At 33.6% G+C, this 27499-nt stretch overlaps 1 protein-coding gene across 1 annotated transcript in view; it reads right to left on the minus strand.

Moving 5' to 3' along the window:
- Positions 1-272: 272 nt before the first annotated feature.
- LOC111059040 overlaps positions 273-27499 on the minus strand; it is a 39397-nt gene continuing 12170 nt past the window's right edge. Inside the window, exons 5-7 of the mRNA XM_022346639.2 lie at positions 20535-20671; positions 18015-18104; positions 273-2736 (exon numbers count right to left, since the gene is read on the minus strand). Coding sequence (XP_022202331.2) covers positions 1998-2736; positions 18015-18104; positions 20535-20671 — 966 coding nt within the window. The 3' untranslated portion in view covers positions 273-1997. The remainder of the gene's footprint in view (positions 2737-18014; positions 18105-20534; positions 20672-27499) is intronic.

Raw genomic sequence — 27499 nt, forward strand, 5'->3', positions numbered from 1 at the left:
GGGACCTTGAAAAGTATAGAAAGCTTGAAATTAGGGTACCTTAATTTTTTTGGAAAGCAATACTTTCCTTACCTATGGTAATAGGACAAGGAAAGCAAAAACTGGGATTCATGACTGTATAGTTGAAGAGACTTTAGAAATTGTCAAAAATTTCAATACTCACTCTACAAACTGTGTACGGTATAGTCTTTACATTTAGGAAACAGTTTTACATGTAAAATGCATGAGCACGCTTTCAATGGGCAATCAAATGTTCACAATAAATAAAATTATTATCAAACCAGAAACAGAAATGATTTTATTACAAGGGAACATGGAAAAGAAAAATTCAAACAAAGTTCAACAACATATTACATGGGAATAAAATTCACATAAATGGCGCGGATCCAGGTGATGTTTTTTATATGAGTAGCAATTGAATACGCATTATTTTATTCACTATTTATAAATCAACTATTTATATAAATTTGTTGGAGTGAATATCGTATGAGAATGATTTAGGTTTGTTATTCTTGTAAAAATTACACAAAAGATGTAAAAAAATATCAAAACTTCAATAATTTATATTAGTTATTCGTTACTTGTTATTTGTTACTTGTTCGTTTATCAAACACAAAAGTTTGAAAATAATTAATAAAAAGTAAATACACGAAAAAGTCCACATAATAATATTTAGAAACAGCAGCCTATCAGTGTTTATAATTATTATTGGAAGACCTGAAAAAGTGTGAGTTCTCTTGTGAATTTTTTCGATACATCCATAGAAGCCAAATTTAGGAAATTAAATGTATAATCCTACACAATATATATATATTTTCTTAGATATGTACTTCCAACTAAGAAGATGTCTAATTTCAAATGGCAATTCAATTCATAAAAAGTAGTTTGATTGAATGTTGATATAAAAATTAAGAAATTACAACAGAAATCAAATGTTAAGGTTCTGAAAAGAGCGTTGAAATTGATATATCATCATATTGAACTGATATCAATATTATATTGATATTAAAATAAGTTATAGAAGTACGCAAGTGATCAATAACCAGTTCTGTTCGCATTGATCAGAACTACAACATTCAAAATCCAAATTGGAATAGTAGATGGCATAATGACATGTGGACTTCCTATAAATACACGTATTCACAAACATTTACAGTACAATTTACACACAATTACAATTAACGGAGCTAACACTTAAGCACTAAGCGATACTGGAGCTACTGGTAGCTTTAATGATAAAACGAATGCAAGAAATGGAATATCAAAATTCTACCACATATAGGAAAAGTAACTTTAAGATCAAAACGCTTTACACAGCAAATTCGAGACAAATAATTCAATACATGTAGAAGTTTGAATATTGATTTTAAAATCAAGAAATTAGAACAAAAGTTTTATAAAATAGCATTATAATACCCCTTTTTTTGAAAAGTTTTTAATATAAAATAACAAATTAAAACAACTAGTTTCTATGTTTCACATCATCTTCCGGTTTTAAAAATAAATTTCAAATAAACGTTTTAATATAATATTTAAAATAACGTGATTAAGACATGTTCAAAATAAACGTTTATTTTAAATATTTAAAATAACAAAACTGTTAGTAAAACGGTCATTTTTAAAAACCTGAAGATGATGTGAAACATTGAAACTAGATGTTTTAATTTGTTATTTTATATTAAAAACCTTTCAAAAAAGGATACTATAATGTTATTTTATAAATAAAATATGCTAAAAATAATAATAATAGTAAATAAAAGTAAGTAGCCCTGAATACATACATTTTTAGAACAAAAGTATTATTCAAAGGTTTTGAAAAGGGCTTTGGGCGCAAAAAATCAAATTGACATATCATATTAGAAATGAAATTGTAGAGTGTTGAAATATACTGTAAATTAACGTACAAAAGTGTGTAAATGGACATAAATCACAATATAGGAATATACATAGTTCGTTTTGTTTTGTCATGATCAAAGAAAATAGCATAAAAACAAAACCTAAGAATGGAATGTTTCAAAATGCTTGTTTTCAAGAATTTGTACATAGCTTTGAGTGTTAGTTGTACCAGCAGGAAGAGTTCTCACCAATCCTTGATTGGAGTTCTTTTTAATTGCACCGGTTGCTGGTTTCATGCCAGTAGCAGTTGCAGAAACATTTCTCACCAAGTTTTGATTGGAATTCTTTTTAACTGCACCGGTTGCTGGTTTCATGTCAGTAGCAGTTGCAGGAACTGTTCTCACCAAGCTTTGATTGGAATTCTTTTTAATTGCACCGGTTGATGGTTTCATGTCAGTGGAAGGTGCAGGAACAGTTCTCACCAAGCTTTGATTGGAATTCATTTTGATTGCACCGGATGCTGGTTTCATGCCAGAAGCAGTTGCAGGAACAGTTGTCACCAAGCTTTGATTGGAATTCTTTTTGATTGCACCGGTTGCTGGTTTCATGCCAGAAGCAGTTGCAGGAACAGTTGTCACCAAGCTTTGATTGGAATTCTTTTTAATGGCACCGGTTGATGATTTCATGTCACTAGCAGGTGTTTTAATGAAGCTGTCATCGTCTGGTTTTAGTGACGCTTGTTTTTTAGCACTATCTGGGAACTTTACAATTAGGTTTTTATCAGGACATTTTTCAGACTGGAAAGCTTTCATAGCTTTAGTAGCCATTGCAGGCTCAAAGTAGTTCACGAAACAGCAAAAGTTTTTATGTTGCAAGAAAAGTGACTTAATTTTTCCATACCTGAAAAAATGCAAAGAAAACTATTAACACTTACCGGTATATGAGTAAGAACAAGACAAAGAATCATCACACATTAGAATTAGTACACATATAATGGAAAAGAGACTTACAATAACATACAGTAACTATGGTCATTAGCTATTGTTATAAGATAGACTTATTTTTCTCTCCGGATCATTTTAATGATTTGATTTTTTGTGAAAATAAAATAAAGAATAACGCATTGCAAACATTGTTTAATTCAATATATTATATTTAAAGATATTTGGCAGATGCTTTATAATGATTGATGAGGCTCAGGATTATGGTACCAAAGTAAATTACTCTCATGATATGACTTGCAAGTCATAAAATAAATAAAGCAGAAGGTATTATTAAAACCCAATATTCCTAACTTTTACGCTCGACACTTATAATTATAATTACCCACAGGCTCAAGAGAGCATCAACAGAAGAAAATCAATGCCAATCACAATTGTGGTAAGGTGAAAAAGTTACACTATTGAATTGAGCTTAAACTAATTTAAGCACAGATGATAAGAGTCTATATTAGTATAGTAGATAGAGTAATATGCACTCTTCATCTGTATGCTTTTAGTTCACAATGTAAAATCATACACACATGAACAAATTACTAAAAGTGAATATGATAAGGATTCATAAGTTTCTTTGATACAAAAAATAATTTCGGACTTTGAAAAAAAATCTGATTACTTAAAAAAAAAATACCCTTATGAGTGCACCACCGGGTAAGACAAAGATCATCATTATAATAAATCCATCTCGACAAACATATATTAGCTATTTATGTATTAGGAGCGCAAATGCTACTTTATTGCTTGAGAAAATCAGTAATCGATAATTTTGCGAAAGTATGCATATGTGTGAAATAAATTTGAATTTGGAAGCAATAAAGAAGCTATACGCTCGAAATACATACAATATTTTTTTCTACAACTGCAGTATAATTTGCCTTCAATAAAGTTGTATGATTGACTCACCTAAAAGCTAAGACCCTTATCGATCGCCACCATCATGGGTGGCTGTATTGATGAATCGAATTAGTGATCAATCACTGGAGAAATTATTATTATTTTAGATTAATTACATAAATTTTAAAAACTGCTAAGATTGATGTGAGAAAATTCAATGAAACATTTTATTAGTAGAATAAGGTGTTTCAATTGTATTATCTAATTATTGATATTTATTTCAAAAAATGCTGTAATAGTCGCTATTGCTGATGTTATGAATAATTTTGTAACCTTATCAAACCTGGAATAACTTAAGCTGCCTACTGCGCATGCTTAGCGAGTGGTAAAGTCGAAAACGTACTACGAATGCATAGAGAGCGTAAAATATATTACCAGTTCCCTACCCTAAGCCCAGCTGTTTTACAAGTTTTTAGCAGAAAAAAATATTATCGACATTATGAGATTGAGACAGCAGAAGATACACTGTTGCACCAGGAACATCAAATGACTGGTTTCAAGTTTGAGCGCTCAAGCTTGTCATGTTGGGATATTTTTGTGAAAAATAATACAACTGAACTTTATTATTCACTATCAGAATAGCACTTTTTATTCATTATATTTTATTTATTCTATTTATTCTATTTAGGGCCGTTTGCACAGTATAGATTGCTAAACTCGATCAAGTTAATCAAGTTTAAGTTAATCTGAAAGTTTAAACTTGAATCGGTTTTCTCAGTGCATTTACTAATCCGGTTTAAGTTAAACTAGTTTAGCGTTAAGTTGGTAATAGAATGTCATCGTTTATAATATCAGGAAGGCTGATTTTTACAGGTTGTTATTTGTTTGCAAACCATCAATGAATTGAGATTATTTAGCTACAATTTCCTGTTCAAAATCCACAGAGCTGTAAGCTGTACGGTAATAGAAGTGAAAAGCGATCAAGAAATTCTTCAAAAAAAGATGAAATTCTATATTTCTATTAGATACAACCTTAAATCTAGTTGGTACCAAAATATATTTTAGGATGTAAGATGAAAAAGTTATTTTGTTACGCTTGAATCTACTACGGTCTTCCTAGTTTATTAGAAATATCTCGAAAGCAAAATATCTCAGTTGTTATTAAAAGCATGTTTTCTAATCAAAGACCACTGTTAAAAATTGTCTAATTTTCTATCAAGTGGTTTATTTAATCAAATACGGAATTGGCTGTTGCTTTACTCAAGCAAAATCGTTAAAAACTATCTATGATCCCAGAAATTTAAATAATTCGTTTTTGGCCCAATTTTTCTCAGTTTTAAAATTTCTTTGCAATCATCTTTATCAATCGCATTAAAAATTTCTATCCATTCCTTCATTATAATTATTTTTACATTCAAACAATGATTCACTATAACCTAAATAATAATTATTATCGTCTACAGAAGCATCAAAAACAACTGTCGAAAAATAATTTACTATCAGCTGTTTCCCCATCAAATCTTTACAGATAATTAATCCAAATTATTTGGTTTAAACCTCCTGCTTTGGAGGTTAAACTTTCCCAGAGTTTAAACTCAATACAGAGTTTAAACTGATACTGTGCAAACGGAATTTTAGTTTAAACAAAAAAAAAAATCCAGATTTGGTTTAAGCTTTAGCTTAAACTTACACTGTGAAAACGGCCTTTATTCATACAAAAATTTGTGGAAGCAACAGATCGGTGATCCATTTTGCTTCCATAATAACAATGAAACGTCTGTAGCTTAATTGTTAAGTTTGGGCGTGTTTCAAGGCACTGGGCCGTAAAGAGTCAAAATAAGTTATAGAAGTGCTATTGTAAAAGCAAGCCAAGTGAATCATAAAGTTTCGTTTATTAGAAGTAGTTCAACTTAGGATGAAACCCTCAAAAGAAAATAATTATTACACAAGTAATCATGCTACAAGTTTCAGGCACCACCACTTCCATTCCCGCAATACCATCTTGGTAAAATCTATTATCATGACAACACCTAAAGGTAGAATTTGTAAGCAGCTTAAGTATATTATTATATATTGTAATAGAACTACATAATTTTTATTATTTGTCATGAATTTTCACAATGAATAGATAAATTGTTGACGACGGTGAAAATTCATGACAAGTAAAATTATGGAAAAAATGAGAGGCTCTAGTCAGTCGGTTACGAGGACGGGACCTGGAGCTATCTACTGCAGATAATCGGGCCCGGCTCTACCCTTCTTTTCCGAGACACCATTTTCCTGGTTCAGTGAGTTCAGTGAGCTAATATTATCAATTTTATTATTATATATTATTCATCTTTTTTTATTGAAGGCAAATCCTGTAATTATTCTATTGTTTGTTTAAAAAGTTTTCTCAATATTATTTTTATTTAAGTTTCCAGTTTCATTTTGAGTTACAATTTGATTAAATCGATTACTTAGTTCTCCAAAATATAACTGTTTTGTTTATTATTTTAAAATATAGTTCCTTTCTCATGAGTTATAGAGTTAGATCAATTTAACCTCTCGCAAGCCAAGCGATTCCCCTATTATAAATTGTTACCATAATGTCTAGGGTTGTTCTCACAACCTTACAATACCATCACAATACCATAAATAATATAACCAAAATACACCTATTTTAAATACCCCATTACATGGTGTTGGGCGTCGTTCTCATGAGAAAGAGTTTATTAATTGACAAGATTAGCCTTCAAATTATCTATTGACATTTTCATTTCAGGTCATTATCATAATTATTATATTCTGTGTTTGATCTCGTATAATTATGTCCTCTATTCTCTCAACGTACAGGGTAAATATGATAATTGTTATTATTGTTATATTGAGATGAGTAGCTCTAGTTCTAGTGACTCTGAACAATCACCTAGTGAATTCGAGGTTTCATTATTACGTTTACCTATTGATTTAAAAGTAAAATCTCTGGATAAATCAGAATTATTAGAGCTAGGCAAACAGTTAGGTATTCACATCCCTCAATCTGTTAATATTGAATACTTGAGATTCGCTGTTGACTTGGCAAAAAAAGTTTGTATTTATGTGGACCACGATTCAGGAGCTAGAGATGCTCTAAGTCGATTACTTAAGTTAGGGTCCCTGTCTCAACGCGATCGTATTATCTTCCCTATGTTAGCCGATTACGAGCGAATAGTAGGCAAGCTAGGCAGAAATCAAGAACACATCTACGACACAGTAGCTCCCGATAACTTAGCAAATATCCTAATTCCAGAAAATAATATGGCAGGGAATGATAAAAGACCCTTTGCGAAACCCGAAAGCTATGGGGGTACAAAGAGTGAAGACTTCAACGAGTGGTTGAAAACCTTCAATAGGGCAGCAAAAATAAATAAGTGGGATGAGGATGATAAAATCTTGTATTTACCCCTCTACCTCAAGAAAACAGCATTGGCAATTTTCGACATATTTTCGGATAAAAATGAAAACGCGACATTTCTTGATGCAGTAGGCCACTTAAAAAGTAAACTTGTAGACCCTGTTCATGAAGAGACAACCAGACAAAAACTCGAAAACAGAAACAAATTACCAACAGAAACATACACAGAATACACAGCAGATATAATAAAACTTTGTCACATTCTTGAGCCTCAAATGTCAGAGAAAAGAATAGTAGGATATGTTTTGAGAGGCTTAGACGTAGGAGCATTGCAACATGTTGCTTTCATGGACAATGCATCAGTTGAAGATTTAGAGAAAAATCTCGCCAAATATGAAAGATCTCGCTTCCTTCTAGACAAAAAGTTAGGAATGCATAATGCTTCAATCGAACAGCCTGTCCAAAAAATAAATGTAGTAGATACTTTAGAGAAGAAATTGAACGATCTGAGTATTGTGGTGAAAAATTTGAGTAGAAATGTAGGTCAATCACAAAATCCCAATCCTAATAGACAGTTTGGAAATAGGAGCGGAAACTTTTCCCCACACGAAACAAATCAGAACAACTTCCAAAGACAACCTTATTCAAACAATAATAATTACAATGATCGCGACAGAAACACACAATCACATAATCCTAATCCTAATAGACAGTTTGGAAATAGGAGCGGAAACGTCTTCCCACACGAAACAAATCAGAACAATTTCCAAAGACAACCTTATACAAACAATAATTACACACAATCAACATCAGTCAATTACAGGACACCAATCAACCCTAATAGGACTAGATTCTGTACATACTGTAAGAGGAATAATCACTGGAAAGACGATTGTTTTTTCTTATCAAAAAACTCGAATACAGGATCCCGAGCCTAGACGAATCGGATATGAACTTGGGATCCGGATTTGAAAAACAAAGCGCTGAATTTCCATTTGATAATTATTCTCCAAATTCAATTGATAAAGAAGAAATCACATGTAATATAATATCTTCTGTATCAATGAAAGATGAACAATCCAAAGCGATAGAATTTGTCAGGCAGTTTTTTCTCAATGCCAATAATAATCAGTTATACTCAAATGAAAGTGAAATTAATTGCTCTAACGAAATAGAAAGTGAAACCAACTTCAAACAGCTATTGTCTTCCGAAATGCATGCTCAGCACGAACTTGGAATGAATGGATCATTGACTAAAGAGAGAAGAATTCAAGTCCCAGTACTTACTATTAATGGAAAATTCAAAGGAAAAGATGTATCAATTACCATTGACACCGGTACGAACGTAAACATAGTTCAAAAAAATCTTTTAAGTAGCGATGATCTAAAACATTTGAAAAATAGTAGTATTGCTTTATCGGTAGCTAATGGTTCATTAATGCCGATCACAGGAATGATCTCGAGTGAAATTCAAATACATGACAGGAAATTCGAAGTAAATTTAGTAATTTCTGAAGACTTACAGGCCGATATTATTGTTGGAAATTCCTTCTTCTCAAAATATAAAATGAAATTAGATTATGAGAATAACATCATTTCAATGACCGATAATGGTAAAATAGTCGAATTAGACATGGATAAAGAGTGGATTTGTACATTAAATAGATTACACAACGATTCTGAAACAAATATTACAAAAGAAGTCTGCATACCCAATCCCGTAAATTTCGTCAAATGTGCTCTTGAAACAATAATCCCCGCTCAAAAAGACGTGAATGTCAAAGTCAATCTAACACAAAAATTGCTCAAAGTATCCCATTTTACTCCAAATGAATCGTTATTACATAATAAAAAATTGCATGTGCTTTGGAATGAGGATGATTTTGAAACAAACATGAGTGAAATTAGAATTTTGAATCTAGGAAGGCAAGATATAAGATTGTTGCATGAAACTATTATTGGTGAAATTGAAGGAGAAGTTTGTAATTACGACGAATCTGTTTCATTAGTAGACTCTGTTCTATTCGATGGAGAGGGTTGTGAAATAGATATTAATAAAGATCTTACACCAGAGCAAAATTCCAAAGCGAAAAGACTCATCAATAAATACAAACACCTATTTTCAACAAACGAAATTGATTTCGAGGAAGCGAAATTACCCGAATACAAGTTCAAACTTACAGATTACACACCCATTGCTAAGTCACCGTACAGATTACCTATCGCTCAAAGAACAGAAATAGACAGACAAGTAGAGTTATTGATAAAAGCAGGAATAGTTTGTGAAACCCAGAGTCATTATGCTTCTCCCGCATTTTTAGTTACTAAAAAAGACGGTGGATTCAGATTGGTTGTAGACTATAAAATGTTGAACGAGAAAATATTACCGGATAGATATCCCCTTCCCCTTCTTCAAACAATTTTTGATTCTCTTGACAATTCGGATTACTTTTCCACCCTAGATATCAGACAAGCATTTTTCCAACAGCCATTACACGAAGATTGTCGAAAATATGTAGCATTTGCAACTCATAAAGGGCTGTACACGTTCAAAAGACTACCTTTTGGTCTTAGAACATCTCCAAATGCTTTCCAACGAGCAATCAACCAAGTATTCAATGATTATTTGTATAGAGGAGTTTTGATTTACTTGGACGATATCATTAGCTATGGAGAATCATTTGATAAGCAATATCAACAGCTCGAGAAAACCTTGAAAAGATTGCAAGACGTAGGACTAAAATTGAATACATCTAAATGTCACTTCTTCTACCGAAAAATTAAAGTACTTGGACACACTGTCTCAAAGGAAGGGATACAACCCGCTTCCGAAACCTTGGAAGCTATCGAAAAATACCCTATACCCAAAACTGTCAAAGATGTCAGAGCATTTCTTGGTCTTAGTGGATTTTACCGAAAATTCATTCAAAACTACGCTATAATTGCAAGACCCTTAACAAATCTGATATCTAAAAATAACGAGAATAAACCAATCACTTGGGAAGAAGATCAGCAGAACGCATTCTCGGAAATAAAAAGCAAACTTTTATCACAACCCGTACTTCATCATTTTAATAATGATAAGGAGGTAGTGGTACACACAGATGCTTCTCGAGTTGGAATAGGGGGCATTATCTCGCAGCCAGATGACAATGGAAAATTACATCCAGTAGCTTTTGTTTCCAGAAAACTGACAAAACATGAAGAAAATTGGGCAGTAGGAGAGATTGAACTTCTATCAATAGTGTATTGTGTAAATTATTTCAGACAATACTTAATTGGCCGATTATTTACAATCTACACAGATCATGCTAGTTTGCAATACTATAACTTGGAAAAACCCCAGTATTCGAGTCAGTAAGTTACTTATGAAATTAACGGAGTTCACGTTTGATTTGAAATATAAACCAGGAGCCCAAATGCACGTACCTGATGCCCTGAGTAGATATCCACTAGAGAAGGATATAACTGATCTCACAAAGGACGAAAACTACAATATATTCGAAATAGAAGAAATAGACATAAAGACTTTACAGAAAAATGATGAGAGTATAAGAAAAATATATGATGCAATACGAAACCCTAATCATAGTGATACAGCTACGATTAGAAAGGCGAGAAAATACACGATCGAAAAAGACATTGTCTATCTGAAGAAATTTGATGGGCATACCAATCAATTGAAACTTCTCGTACCCCGATCTCTTATCAATAAAATCCTTGAAACATTCCATGATGATTCCTTAACAGGTGGACATACCGGCATTTATAAAACCCATGAGAAAATATCATCGAAATATTATTGGGAAAATATGTATGAAAACATTGCGAATTATGTAAGATCATGTAAAAATTGCCAAGAGAGAAAAACCCCTACTACGAAGCCTCAAGGTTTCTTATCACCCATCAAGTGTGATAGTAAGCCTTTCTCAAGTATCATGATGGACTACATCGGTCCGTTAGAGAGCTCAATGGGCTATTCATACATTCTAACGATTGTTGACTTAACGACCCGATATATTTTAGCTGAACCTTGTAAACACGCCGACGCAAATAATACCACTAAATGCTTATGGAAATTAATATACCGATTTGGCGTTCCAAAAGAAGTTCGATCCGATAGAGGTACACATTTTGTAAATAAAAAAGTCGATGACCTTATGGTTGAGCTTGGAATCAAACACATATTAGGATCATCAAGTCACCACCAAAGTCAAGGTCTGGCCGAAAGAGCCAACCGGACAATTCAAGAGATGCTAACAGCTTACGTAGCCGATAATAGGAAATTGTGGGTACAAATGCTGCCGAAAGTTTTATTCGCATACAATACTTCGAAACAATGCTCTTTGAAATATACACCTTTTTTCTTATTGCACGGTTTTGAAGCCACTACTCCTTTAGATTTGAAAATCTTTCCCGAAAATGACGACGTCACTTATCATTTAGACGCGAGATTAGCAAATCTTAAAGAAGTGCGAGAACAGATACCATCAATCTTATCAGATGCACAAGAAAAACAGAAATACTATTACGATAGGAATAGAACAGATTGCATTTTTGAACCAGGAGATTTAGTTATGGTCCACGATCCTGATGTAAGACAAGGACAGTCTAGGAAATTAGTCAAAAAATATTCAGGCCCATATGAAGTAGTAAAGAAAGTAACAGATGAAGTCTATGAGATATTTTTTCCGCTACGAGGTACTTATAAAAATGTAGCTTTTCATGTAGATAAATTGAAAAAATATTTCATACGAGATCCCATCAATTAAGTGTTTATTGTTCTATTGTCTAACTGTATTCTTTATTCCAGCACTTTTCTTTATGCTAGCAATTATACCTCGCTCATCCTAAATCTTTGCCTTTCATTAATTTAAAAGACAATTGATGAGAAGAAATCGAGATGAAACATTCATGTAATTTATTTATTTTCCAAATCATTGAAAAACAATATCATGCTTACAACTGAATTTTTAGAGAATTTTGTTTGCGAGATCAGTATTGACTTGTGAAGCGATCAAATCCATTTTCTCACGACTAGATATCGAGATGATTCTCAAATCACAATAGTATGCAGTTTTCAATCAATCAATTAATTGATTGGATTTCTACTTCGATGAAACAATGAAATATAATTGAGCTCTGATAGACAATTTTACTAGACATTCTAACGATGATTCATTATTAAAAGATGTGAATTGTTCTCACGTTTTTGTTTATGAATGAATGCTATTTGAAAATCATCAAATACGATTTATGCTTGAATATTATTTTCTTGACTCGTATGTAATAAAATGTTTCTCTTTTTCAGAAACGGATGATTCTTGATATAATAATTTATTTATTTATAAGATTATTTATGTGAAAACGTATATTTTAATAACAATATTATCTGTATTGATGTTAATGAAATAATCAATTCCAGTAAGTGATTACGATTGGAATATAAGAAATAGCTATTAATTTGACCATTTACATAATCTATTTGTAGGGTTTTTGGGGATTTTACTAGTAATTATTGTTTATAAAATTGATATCTTATACGAACTGTTCATTGATAGATTAATATAGAGTACTAACTGATATAATATTTTTAAAATGAATACCATAATACTTTGTTCCTTAGCATTTGTAGAAATATGTTGTACGGTATTGTCTCAAGAAATTTCTCTTTTTCACGGAGCTCTATTTAAAGAAATTCACAATGTAGTATTTTACGAGTCCACAGTTCCAATAACATTCAGTATTCCTAGGTCAAATCCTTTATTTGTTATGAGGAACCTTCTGAGTACTCCTTTAAAAATTGACTCATGTCCTTTCCCTTCCTCATCGGAGTGTGCAGTATTTGATCAGATTCATCGAACGGAGCTGCAACTTCTACAACTACAAGACGGCATTTACATTGGCAGCGATGACGACAACACTCCAGCTGAGAGCGAAAATCGACTACCACGCCGCGAACGCTCTATCGATACGATCGGGGCGGTCCTAAACTGGTGTTGCGGAGTAGCTACCGACGAAGAATTGGGCGCATACGTGAAAACCGAAACCGACATCACTTCTCATCTCAGTAATCTTCAAGACTTCGTTCACGCTGAACATGTCGAATTGATAGACAACACACGCAAGATGAACGGCATGGCAGAGAACGTGAAGAAAGTATTGAACAACATGAAGCATGACCTTATTCTTTGGCAAGAATCATTCACCCAACAGAATAAGTTTCAGAAAGGGAATACTACAACCGATGTACTGAAAACACAACTGAGGACTACTATTTTCATGTATATGATGACTCTATCTAACAACTACAATGAAATCGACATGAGATGCTACAATCAACAACTTTCTCATCACGTCATTTCAAAAGAAGACCTAAACAATCGACTTCAAGAACTCGAAAAGAAAATAAACAAGAGAAACTTCACCATATCAACAAAAGACAACGATAAAATTCGAAACTTGAAACTAACATCCTGCAGAAAATCCGACAACGAACTATTGGTTACCCTCAAAATACCAATAAAGAAGAAAAATTCAACTATTTCATTATTCCACCTGCAATCTATCCCGCTTCATTGGAATGGTCATACCTGCCGTTTGACCTCCCAACATCACCTGATACTTAGAGAAGAAAATAAACTGCAAATCCTGTCAGATGACGAAGAAGACGATTGCCAGTTCAAGCAGAAAGGCCTCTGCTTGATTCCGAGGAAAAAGATGTCGAACTCCGCCACCCAAGCCACTTGTCTCCACCTTCTAACATCAGAAGCAGACGTATCGGAGCTACGAGAAGTCTGCAAATTTGATTGTAAAGCAACTGACAATCAAACCCTAATCACTCGCCTACGAGAAGACACCTTCCTATTCCACAACACCGGCAAAAAGACGACAATTCGCTGTAAAAACTCAACAACTGAGGTCCCAAGCAACAGTCCAGGAACCCTATCACTCCACATCCCTTGCAACTGCGAACTTCAAGACGACAACGGCGACGTACTGATAAGCACTCTTTATCCTTGCGACTCCCGTTCCCATCCTTCTCCAGCTATTAATAACTTAATTCCTCACATGTGGACAAATTTATCTAAATTGAGCATCCCAATTCTTAAACATGAGACTCTGCCTCAGTACTTAAACCTTTCGGAAATCTTAAATGAAAATTGGCACTTGAATTTTTCAAAATTTGAAGAGCACAACTCATTCTCAGAAGACATTTTCCATCATGTTGAAATGCCAAATAACTTTGATTTGTTAGGGGTGAACAATAAACTGATCATTTATATTATTATTGTCTGGCAAACACTGATAACTGTTATATTCTTGTATTTATGTCTTAAAAATTATATTAAGAAGAAAGCAAATCAACTGAGAGTCCCGAAACGTACTCCAATTGTGGACTACCCACAGGAGCTTTAAGAATATATTGTGTTTTAGTAAAGTAGTATGTAATGAAATCATTAAAATAATGGGTTAGGATATAGGAAACTATGCAAATAATAATTACTTATTCACTATTATTGTATCCATTTACTCTTTCATGCTATCGATTCAAATATTTTCCCAGATTAGAAGATAAACTATTTCAATTATTATTATTATTCTTATTTTCAAGGTCCACAATATTATTTTGCTTACTCGAATACTATTCGGACTTGATGTTTAATTTTTGCATTATGATTCAATTTTATTACTTTCGTAGATTTTGTAGGTTTAATTTTATTCATCAATATAATTGAAATTTTTTCCATTCAATTCTTATTCAGATATGAATGTATTGAATTGTTGATTTGAAGTTGATTGATGTGTTAGGCTAAGTTTGATTTTTTATGAATTAGTTCACTATAATGTAATTTATATCACTTGCATTTAGCTTATGAATTGGCACTCACATAGATTTAAGGTATTCATTGAAAGTTATGTTACATATAAATATCCAATTAGAATAATATTGTGAATAATAATAATAATTTTAGCTTGCGGTAATTTTGACTTTAATTTTTGAAATATTATTGAAATGTGTAAAAATTAACTTAGAGAGATGCCGTTTTTTCGATAACTTCGGGTCGAAGTTTAGGGGGACCCGGGGATGTAATAGAACTACATAATTTTTATTATTTGTCATGAATTTTCACAATGAATAGATAAATTGTTGACGACGGTGAAAATTCATGACAAGTAAAATTATGGAAAAAATGAGAGGCTCTAGTCAGTCGGTTACGAGGACGGGACCTGGAGCTATCTACTGCAGATAATCGGGCCCGGCTCTACCCTTCTTTTCCGAGACACCATTTTCCTGGTTCAGTGAGTTCAGTGAGCTAATATTATCAATTTTATTATTATATATTATTCATCTTTTTTTATTGAAGGCAAATCCTGTAATTATTCTATTGTTTGTTTAAAAAGTTTTCTCAATATTATTTTTATTTAAGTTTCCAGTTTCATTTTGAGTTACAATTTGATTAAATCGATTACTTAGTTCTCCAAAATATAACTGTTTTGTTTATTATTTTAAAATATAGTTCCTTTCTCATGAGTTATAGAGTTAGATCAATTTAACCTCTCGCAAGCCAAGCGATTCCCCTATTATAAATTGTTACCATAATGTCTAGGGTTGTTCTCACAACCTTACAATACCATCACAATACCATAAATAATATAACCCCAATATATCCATAATTTAAATACCCCATTACAATATATTGAGGTTATGTCGACATATATATATAGACTACAATAGTTTACAGTAATAGACTACAATTTTCTAATACAACGCCACAGGAGTCGTCGCTCAAGTAGGGTTTACATTAGACAAGTTTACTTGAATTCAAGTTTTTCATAACCTCCAAAGTAAAAACTAATAAATCTCAACGATTTATTCATACTTTCTTGCATAATACTTTTCTATTGAGTTGTTTTATACATTCTACATTGACTGACAACTGTTTTAATCTCATTTTACCATTTGTAGGTTGGATTGTACCTTCGAGATTAAAGTTAAATTTAAAAGTCAAACGTTTTCAGCATCTAATTGAGTCAGTCAACAAAACTTGGATAAGGGTCTACATTGGTCTAGTGGTTTCAAGTTTTTGTTCTTTAAATATTTCTTCAACTCTGCAAAATACATTCATTTTAGACAAAACTTGAATTGAAGTGGACTTGACTAATGTAAAGACCCTTTAGGAATTGGACGTCACGTGACGATTGTAGCGGCTCTAGCCGCACAGCTGTGGTCGCTCGACTATTACTCATACTGCTTTGCATGTACGTAAAGGAAACCCATTGCTATGACGCGACTATGGCTCTAGAAAGGAGGCTCGAGTAGTACTAGTCTGCTAGTATGAGCACTTCAGTCTTAACAGGAGCTCTGTAATAGTGTTCTATAACTACACATTTAGAGTCCAACTATACAGGATGAATGCAGATGGATCAAAAAAGATGTATACATACTTTGACAGTAAATATCTTGGTAACGCACTGGCAGGCCGTTTTTTACCCACCATCAGCGATGTCTTTTAAAAGACTCATCTCCCAATTTTTACGGATTCTACGATGAAGTATTGAAAGGGAGGGCATCCTTGATACCCTTACTGAGAATAGACAACTAAAGGTTCAGACTTCACCGTTACATGTAAAACATTACAATAAATACCTCACACCTTTGGCACATTTCATCATACTTCTTTGTTTAATATTATTGAACTCTCTACAGTCTGTAGGTTAATATGATTGTCATGGTATTTTACTCTTACTGGTAATTATTTTTAACGCTAGAGCGTAAGCTGAATTTTGTTTTGTTAATCACATGAATAAAGGAATCTGAATCTTTAACTATCTGTTCATTTCAAACCGGCGTAGCATCGCCTCACGTCGATGGGCGCTTCATAATAAACTTCGCCAATGCTGCGGTTTCCAACGTAGCCTTCGCTCCTTATATTGGGCAGCACATGCGCTCTGAGCTTAAAAATGACACTCGAACTTTGATCAAATACAAAATGTATGAAAAAATATATTTTTTAGTGGGAACTGTTCATTACTCGCGTATTAATACGCTTGAATACCTGCTATATCGCTCAAAGACGCTACGGCGGTCTGGAAAAGCCTTAAAGTTTACAACGGTCTGAAACGGCCTCACAGTTTGAATTCATGCAACCCATGCCACACTACCTTTTAACAAAACATTAAACTACAATACAGAGTAAGATTGATCGTTGTACGATGTTTTGTTCTCCTCACGTTCACTGTCAATCAGTGTATAAAGTTTTTGGAACCCTCTGTACATAGGTTTAATAACAGGATAACAATAATCAGTTGTGCTTTTAGGAATGTTCTATTTTCTATCGCGGTTGAAATAAGCCGGTTCCCGGTTGAATAAGTCGATATTTTCTACTAGAGTGATTGACAATTTAGTGGAATTTTCTATTTAATCTAGTATTTAAACCCAAACTCAAAATGCTGGTTCATAAGAATAATTTTGAACTGCAAATTATGTAAAAGTGAAGGACTAATTCAGGAGAGAATCAGCACAAGGTTAATATTTTTTAAAAGTTATTTTCTACAAATGAATTTCAATAGTGTTAATTGTAAGAAAGATTAAAGAAAATAGTGTTCAAGACATGACTGCTCTAGCCGCACTTTTAGAATATAGGCTATTGCCGGCCACAGCCGTGACGACTACAGCCGTTAATACCGCGCTGCTAGAGTCGTACTGTTGTACACTCCAGCTGTCACTAGGGAATTTCACCTTTAGTGAGAAATTTCCTCTGAGAAATGTCCGAACATTATTTCATACTGTACAATTTTTTAAGAAAAGACAACAGCACTTTTTTGCAAAAGACAAAATTAATGTCTTTTGATGTTATGCTGAGTTCTAGTTAATCAATTTAACTACATTTCATCCTTTCAACGGTCACCTCAACGATTTTACTATAGTAAGCTACAAAAATAAAATTTAATTACATTCGACTTACTCTGAAAAAACTTTACGGAGGTGTGCTTCTGTGTACTTCGTTGTTACGTTTCCGATCCACACCGAGGGAGAGTTGTAGATGTTTCTTGGACTGTAAAAAAATAGATTGAGCTTAAATGTAGTTGTAACTACAGTAAGATAGTTGAAATTAACTATTATTAAACAAACATCCAAATTAAATGCTGTTAATCACCCCGTGAAAGCCACCAAGTGGCTAAATTAAGTCTTAATTTAGATCTTCCCTGAATAATAATTATTCACTTATAAGCATTTGAAAAGATGGAATTTCTCATTTATTTCCATCTACAGTTAAACTATATCAGTGTCAATTACTCGGCATTTCTGGATTCATCAACTGTTGGCACATTTTCAACTACAGTTCATTTTCATGCATATTATAAATAGGTATAAATGACATCATAACCAAACCCGTGGTAAATAAAAATTAAAAAAAAAGGGTACTTGGATTTTTATTTTTTATTTATATTATAAATATATCAGCTTGGGATGGAAAATCCGAAAAGACAAGTTTTCAAACAAGAAATGTATAAGAAGTGATTTCAGGTATTGATCAAGTATTTATATCATATCAGAATAATCTGGTATTTATATTAAAGTACAAACAAAAACTACGTGGAAGAAGAAGTGTCGATTGCTTCTAGTTTTCCACTTAATTTTGCTGTCCAAATATATATCTTTTTTCTATTCCGCCATTTCGTTTTCACAATGAGAGCCATCGTAAATGAATGAAATATTTAATGAAATGGACCTCATTTACAATTAAATAAATCTAGCAAATTACTAAAGTTTGTATCTACATTTATTATTGTGATGTTTACAAAAAATTAACACATGTGATTTGATTTCACAAGTATGGATTTGAATAAGAGATATTCTTAATAAAATTATAGGAGAGTGTGCAACGAGCCTGAAATGCATCAAAGGTTCAGAAAAATGATCAGTAATGGGCGAATTATACGAGAATGACATATTTTGATACAACTTTGTGTTTGCATAATTAAAAGCCAGATTTCCAATGTTTTGATGCATTTCAAATTCAAATTTTTTCACACACATACATAAATTTACAAAAATCATAATAAAGTTCAGCCTTACAATACAAATCAACAAGAAATTAATAATATACGGTAAGTGAAAACCCACTAGCATATGATGAATCTTGAGTAGGAGAAAGATAAGATTATCGTAAGCTTAACTTGTTTTAAATAAAATTAGAACAGAAGCAGACATCTAAGAAAATGCAAAATAATAAAATAAAGATTTGAAAACATATTTCACAAGAAACGAAAACATTCTCTCAAATGTAATATATTATGCTATACAGAGTAATTGTATAATCATCAAAGGAGGTCACTTTGAACATCATCTTTAGTCTTTTGGTATAACTTTAATATCATTCAGATATGTTACTTTCATATAAAAATAAACTTTTCATAAAAACCTAATATTTTATTTGCAATCAGCTACAACCTATGAGTTATTAGTTCTCTCCTCATAAAACAGCAAATTTTCGTGGTGTAATGTACTACATAAGAATACATTTTATTCAACTTTTATTTAAATTTAGTTTACACAACTTACATAATTATTTTCAGAATTAAATTCTCTACAATTTTTATTGCAAAAAAATTATCTGTTTACTGGTCACTAAAGAAAGTTATTGGACATCAAACGTAGAAGTCTGTGTTTTTCTACTTAGATTTTTTGCATATTATTTCAACTTTTTTCTCAAAAATTACTCACAGCTTCCACACTAGTTTTATTCAATTTTTTAGATATTTTTCCATATAAATCCAGTATAAGTTTATCAAAAACTAGTCCCCAAACAATTCAGTATCGGTTTATTTCACCAGAGGAACTGAATTCCGGGCGAAATCTTTCACTCTGTATAGCTCGCTAATGAAGCGTTTATGGATATATGTTTATAAGAACTTTTTTTCTTATTTTTACCTCTACTATCACGTATCAAATTATTTTACCATAATTAAGAATCACCCTGTATTACTACGGTACTCTTTATCCTTTATCATTATACGGTATATAGGAAACATTACATGGAAATATCGGAAAATCGTAATTCTTATACGAAAAAAATAATTAGAAAATATTTAGGAAAAATTTAATCAATGATCACTTTAAATATATCATGATAAAAGAACAGAGATGTGGATTTGTTGCATAAAAAATGGAAACACGATATTTATTGCCTTTTCTACTTGAATAGTAGAATCAGTTTCAGAATCAGTTTCATTCTCACATAACTCAAGTTTCAATTTCAGTCATCAAACTTACGATCTCTAATAATTAGAAATGACAATACATCTTTGAAACAGTCAACTGTGTAAATTAAAAATAAAATGTAATCGTAGAAATAATGTTTTTTGAAAATCTTGACTGTTTTCATAATAATAAAAAATGTTTTTCTGGAGCACAAAAATAGAAAAATTAAAAAGTTAAGCACAAAAACCAAACTAATAAAAGCATATAAAGAAATACTGACTCGGATAGAGGATCGTTGGGTCGGGTCACGTATCTAGTAGGTGGTTTGCTTGGCACTTCTTCCTCTTCATCCGAATAATATATCTCAAAATCGGCTTCAGATTCAACTGCTCCGTTTTCTAAAAGGTGAGCAGCGATCTGAAAAAATATAATGAAATTCATCAGTTGATAACAGTTTCTGTAACAAACTCTTGGTTTGGTACAATAGTTCAGTCAATGAAATGACAAACTTGAAATATTGCATATAGATTCTTAATTTACCGAGGATGGTTATAGAAAATTACTTCAATATAAGTTGCATACATATAAACATTACCTACTGTACTATAAATGGCTGACCTGCGATACATAACCCTTAAATTGTTAAACTCTGCAATTAATTATAACATTTTCAATAAGTCAAGCTTCCAGTTTGTTATAATTTGCTTAAAATATTGATAAACAGTGCATTCGACGGCTTTATCTTCTATCTTTTTCTATCGATATCTTCTCCTTTTTCAATATCTATGCTATGGAGGAAACTATATACTTTAAATGAACTGGCTTATACACGCACGGGATAGGAAATTCACGAATGACGCTTCATCACATCTGATCTACTTAACTGATTTACTTGAAATTTTGTATAAATATTCTTAATTTACCAAGGATAGTTATGAGCCTATTTTTATTTTTTTTAATCATAATGTCAACTATTAAAAAAAAATTATTCAATTTGTGAAGTATGTGCATCTTAGTGTATGTATCTGTAAAGCTTATGCCCAATCAATTTTTGATATGGTAAAACAAACAAGTCTTTCGTAATTTATTTTCTTTTACAGGATTACAGGTAAGGGGCACAGTTGTCACACTTAAGTTTTGAGTTATTTGCATCAACCGATTGTTTCTGTAGGTCTGACAGACAATCCAAAACTACCTGACAAATCGGACTCAATCGCAGATATATAAGCAACTTAGTCAATCTTAAAGGAAATTTCATGATCTTTTATTTTTATCATTACCATCCAAGGTTGAGAATTTACTTCCTCTACCTCAAGCTCTCTTAGGTAGAAGGGGTTTTTACTAAATTCATCATTGCCAGAATGATGACTGTTCCTGTTAAACCTGATTAACAAATTGAGATTGCTGTCTAGTTAAGTCCTAAGCCTACACTATCTACTCACTACTTGGTGAGATAAGAGTTATGAAAGCAGCTTGACGCGTCTCGTTTCCGCTCCTCAAAACTATTGTAGTTTCAGTCGGTTTTTCTCATTGAATCAGCGTGATTTTTTCATATATAGTGTGTGAAGGTGTTATCGTGTTCATCACCGAATCTTGTTGCAATCCACCTCATATCTCTTGCGCAATTGAGCAATTTTCAAATCCAAGCAACATGTTTCCATCGCCAAAAGCTCTACGAAGCGGTTCTAGGGCGCAGGCTTCGATTGATAAGGCTGCTGCAGGAGATAAGCGCCCAGCCGTGCCAGTAAATCAACGGTCGAATTCGGCCCCCTCTGCCTCTTCGTCTAAAGGAGGAAGCGATACGGTGATGGGGGGAGGGGCGGCTCGAGAGACATTCTCGGCATTCCTATCCGATGACGAGTTCCTGACCAGATAAAGTTGTCGATAAGCTATTCGATCGACTGGCAGATACCATCTCCGCGCGCTTTATCCAAGCGTTTGAACCGCGATTGTCGGCGTTGGAGGCGAGAGTGGAGTCTCTTGCGGCTGAGGTTGTCGCCGTTCGCGAGGACGCGAGGGCCCGTGACAAGCTCAACGTGAATATAGACCCTGCACTGATTGACCGATGCCATCGCTCCGGCCGTGTTGTCGATCCAAGGCCCGACGAGCCGCGACCTAGGCCGCGTCCGATACTGGTAAAGTTTATCAGTTATCAGACAAAACGTGCCGTTCTCTCCATGCGGCGGCAGCTAAAGGGGTCCTCGATCACCATCCGCGAGGACCTCACACGGAAGCGGAACAGCTTCTCTCGCGAGGTGGCTGCTCGTGTGGGCTAAGCAAACGCCTGGACTGTTGATGGTACGGTAAAGTGGAGGGAGGGGGATAGAATTATGTTTCGGAGAAATTTCTGATAAATTTAGTAGAAGCTGAACTATGAAATTAAATTTAGAAATCGTATTATCTATGTTTCTGTGAAAGACTTATCATTGGTTTATTATTATTTGATTCATTTTCCATTTTTCACTGATTTTTAAAAATATTTTTATTTATTACTTTTCTTTGTTCTTCTTATTAATTTTATATTTTTCTGAAATTTTAAATTTTTTGATATGATATAAAATTTTGATATTTTTGTGAGTTTTTGCACTATCGAGTAAAAATTTGTTCTGTCTTATATGAGACACATTTATAAGACGTAACACAGTTTATCAGATCAAAGTTGGGTTTGTTCGCCATAATGAAATACTTTGTTTGCCATAATACCGTACGATTTAATGATTGATAATTATTTCTAAAACACAAGAATAGGTAGATAGTAATCTGTTTTAATATATTCTTAAGATGAATCTTACAATTATCTTACAACTTAAATGATATACTCTTATAGCCTAAAATAATTGACAATATGATCTAATGACATTACAGATTCTATTTGATTTATCTTTCATGTGGTTTATCTTCCCACTATTATTCATTACTTTTCTCCTCTCACTTATCAATTTATTATTGGATTTCTCTCCTTTTCTCCTTCTCTCTTTCTTCTACTCTCTCTCACACTACATTCTCATATTTCTTCTGCTCCCAATCTATTCTATTTACCTGAGGATTGCCGTGATCACTCTTATCTGTTATCTGTAATAGTGGACTCGGTTCACACTATCTTTCATTCCGTTTGACTCTCGCATTGATCGACATCCCACAGTCTTCTAGTTTACTGTGTATCTAATCTTGAACTGAAATACGTTTGATCTGTCATTCGTTTTCTCTTTCGCAATTATTATCACAAAAACCGAATTAGAACCTCAATTTCATCTTATACGAGCCGAACAGCTCAAGCCTGCGAGATAGCTAAAGTGCGAGATAAATTACTTCTAACATGAAGAGGAGAAACCCATTTCACCCTCCACAGTTTGTAGCATAGACACAGACGGACATCCTGCGCACAATTGGATGCGCCGTGTCATTTGCTTCATGTTCTTGTGATGAAAACATCTCTGTAACATACACAAATCAATATACCTGCTGACCAGTACACTACTTGGAACATTGCCAGCAATAGATGGAGGGGAGTGTTGCCGCGTCGCGTTACAAAGCTCTCTCACTCAGACACAAAAGAAGGAGAATGCTGCTAGGTAGTGGGAGTGATTAGTGGAGGATAGAGCATCGGACCTCTCCGTCTTCGAGAAAGAGCCGTGTTAAAAGTAATTTATCTCGCACTTTAGCGTTCCGACTCATTGCTTAGTGCTGTACATTACTTTGTTTTCATAATGTACATCTCTCCATTTTCATAATATTATTATTAACATCTTAATTTTATTTCTTTCATCGTCTTTTTTTATCTTTCTTTCTCTGCTTTCCTCCTGTGTGATTGCTTGCTAGTATGAATGTGGTGTGTTTTGATTTTGCTACTATTCCGCGCCTGGCTGTTCCCTCACCCCCTTTCGCCTCACTGTTCCGAGGCAGTCTCCCTGACACGTTGAATGTCGGTGCGGCAGGATGACGGTGCGGCCGCGCTGATGTCGCCAATTCCCTCAAGCAGGCTGTCTCGCCCTATCCCGATCGACTCAAGATTGCTCATGTGAACGCACAATCCTTTGCAATATTGTTGAGTTCAGGTGCACTTTCTCCAGTGGAGATTGCGATATTATACTAGTGACTGAAACCTGGCTCAAGCCAACTGTCCCCAGTCGGCTCGTTGCTCTTGACGACTTCGTTATCATCCGCAATGACCGTTTGCACAAGAATGGTGGAGGGGTTGCTGCGTACATAAAGCGTACTCTGCGGCCTTCTCATAAGTTCTCATCAGATAACTCCCGTCCATCGAGGCCTGAATACATGTTTTTTGAAATAAAATGCAATGGAGTAAAAATGTTGATTTCGGTATGCTATAGGCCCCCTCACATTGGCTTTATGTCCGAATTTGAGGAGGTTCTGTTGGAGCTGATGGTGCCTTATGAACATGTGGCTATCATGGGTGACTTTAATACTGACCTTCTTGGGCCTGATACTTATGACAAAGTACAACTGACCACTATGTTTTTTGCGAACGGTATGACCTTGCTGGCTCTCCAAGCCACGCATCATACTTCCACCTCGGACACATTGTTAGATCTCGTAGCGGTTGCTGATAGGAGATCAGCTGTGAGCCATGGACAAACTCCTTTCCCAGGTCTTTCAGCACATGACTTAATTTACCCAGTTGATAACATTAAGAGACCGAAACCTAAACCGAAAGTTATCACCTACCGTGATTATAACAATATTAACTTATATTATACACTATACTTAGATTATACACACGAGTAATTTTAAAAATTTTGTTGAGTGATGATTATTGAATTTAAGAGTAGATTTATTAATTGTCGTTAGTGGATTATTTGCATTGTGTAGTGGTTTGAAAAGCTTGAGCTACTTGGTAGTTCTGGGTATGTCTTTTTCTTTTTTATTTTTCTTTCAATTAGATCGTCCCTTACGGGCAAGATGTATTTCTTTATTTTTTGGATGATCGAGTGTGCGTGTGTGAGTATGAATGGTCCATGGAGTTGTTTTTTTGTATGGTTTCTGAATTACAATGGTGTTTTAGGATACGTGATTATTATTTGCATTGAAAATGGGTAATGATTTTAGATTTTATAGCAACATAAATGAAGTGAATAATAGTTTATTAACAGATGTAAATGATTTTATAATTTTTCACCAGAATATTCGAAGTTTACATTGTAATTATGACGTTTTTATGTCCTACTTGAGTTGTTGGAAGTATATGCCGGATATAATTGTATTGTCTGAAGTCTGGTTGCAGTCACCTGAGGAAGCGTCTATGTATTCTTTAGATGGCTATAGCACCTATATAGCCTGTAGCAACTATTCTAGGGCATCTGGAATCTTGGTTTTTGTTAATACAAAAAATGTTAATGTAAAGAGGTTGGATTGCGATATCATGGGGTCAGACACAGTTTTAATTAGGGCTACACTTGGTAACTATTCCTTATCAATACTCTGTTTGTATAGATGGCATGGCTATGACGTTGATTCATTTTTGGATAATCTCAACAATGCTCTAAATTCTCTCCCAGCAGGGGACACAGTTTTGATTGGAGATATAAATATCAATTTGTTGGATAATATTAGTATTAAAACAGATAAATATCTAGAGGTAATGTATAGTTATGGCTTTGAATCTATGGTAAATTTTGAAACTAGAGTTACAAACGAGAGTGCAACTTGTATAGATCATGTCTTTTTGAAGTCATCTGGTACCCATAATGTAAAAAGTGGTGTCTTTGAGACTCATGTCAGCGACCACAGGGCTGTGTCATTATCTATTTCAAGAGTTGCCAGCAGGAATTATGTTAGGACGGGAACCAAGGAAATAATTAATTATGAATATCTTAGAGCTTTATTATTCGATTATGACTGGAGCAGTGTTTTTGCAAGTAACGATGTGGACTTCAAGTTTAAATCATTTATTAACGTACTAAATGTCTCAGTTGATAATGCTAAGACAGTTATAAATTACAAGTATAAAAAACAGAAGTTCAAAAAGCTCAAACCTTGGATGACTGATGGACTATGTGTTGCAATACATGATAGAGACAAATTATACAATAAATTTCGTAGGAACCCACATAATATAAAAATTAAAAATCATTTAAAGGTTTACAGTAGTAAAATTAAAAAGTGGATTGAAATAGCTAAGCAAGACTATTATCAAAATATAAATCAGATGCCAGCTAAAAGGCAATGGAAAGTTATAAATGATGTAACAGGTATGTCCTCAGCGAGGAAAAAATCCATAACTTTTATTAAAAGGGATGGCATTGAGTTTAGGGACTTGCCCTCCATTGCTAATATTTTCAATGAATATTTTGTAAATGTACCTAAAGATGTAATTGATGCTATCTGTAATCCCAGTGAAGATGCTACAGCTTTATATTATGATATTTTCAAAAATAACACACCTAGTAAATCCTTCTTCTTTGAGCCCATTCACTACTATGAAGTCTGTTCTTTGATCAATTCCTTAGCTGATCATAAGTCCCCTGGAATAGATAAATTTTCGACACGTCTCATCAAGGAAATATGTGTGCCTATTATTCCAGTTCTAGTCGATATATTTAATTGTAGCATCATGAATGGTAGGTTTCCCTCTGATTTGAAATTTGCAAAGGTTGTACCTATATACAAAAGTGGTGATGAATATGATGTAGGTAACTTCAGACCAGTCTCTCTTCTCTCAGTTTTTTCAAAGATTTTTGAAAAACTGGTAAAGAAACGCCTTATTAGATTTTTCGATAAGACAAAACTTATTCATGAATGTCAGTTTGGATTTCAGGAAGGTTTAAGCACCGAAATGGCATTGAACTGCTTTTTGAAGGGTATTTATACAGGTTTGAATAGTCCAGAAGGCTGCAGGGTCTCAGGCCTTTTCTTGGATATTAGAAAAGCCTTTGACACAGTCTGTCACTCTATATTGCTGGAGAAACTGCGTAGGGCTGGAATTAGAGGAAACATTCTCCAGTGGTTCCATTCTTACCTGAGTGGAAGAAAGCAATGTGTTACAGTGCAAGGAGTAAAAAGTAATACTTTGACTTTGTTGAATTGTGGTGTTCCCCAAGGATCTGTACTGGGCCCGGTTCTATTTCTGGTTTATATTAATGACTTGTTCAACCATAAATTCAAGGGATGTGTTACATCATTTGCTGATGACACAGCCCTGGTTTATGTTGCTAAGGATTCTCATATTTTGTGCAATATGATGCAGAGAGATCTAAATGATCTTAGCTTGTGGTTTGGAATGAACAG

This window comes from Nilaparvata lugens, chromosome X, assembly GCF_014356525.2.
Source record: "Nilaparvata lugens isolate BPH chromosome X, ASM1435652v1, whole genome shotgun sequence".
Lineage (NCBI taxonomy): Eukaryota > Metazoa > Arthropoda > Insecta > Hemiptera > Delphacidae > Nilaparvata > Nilaparvata lugens.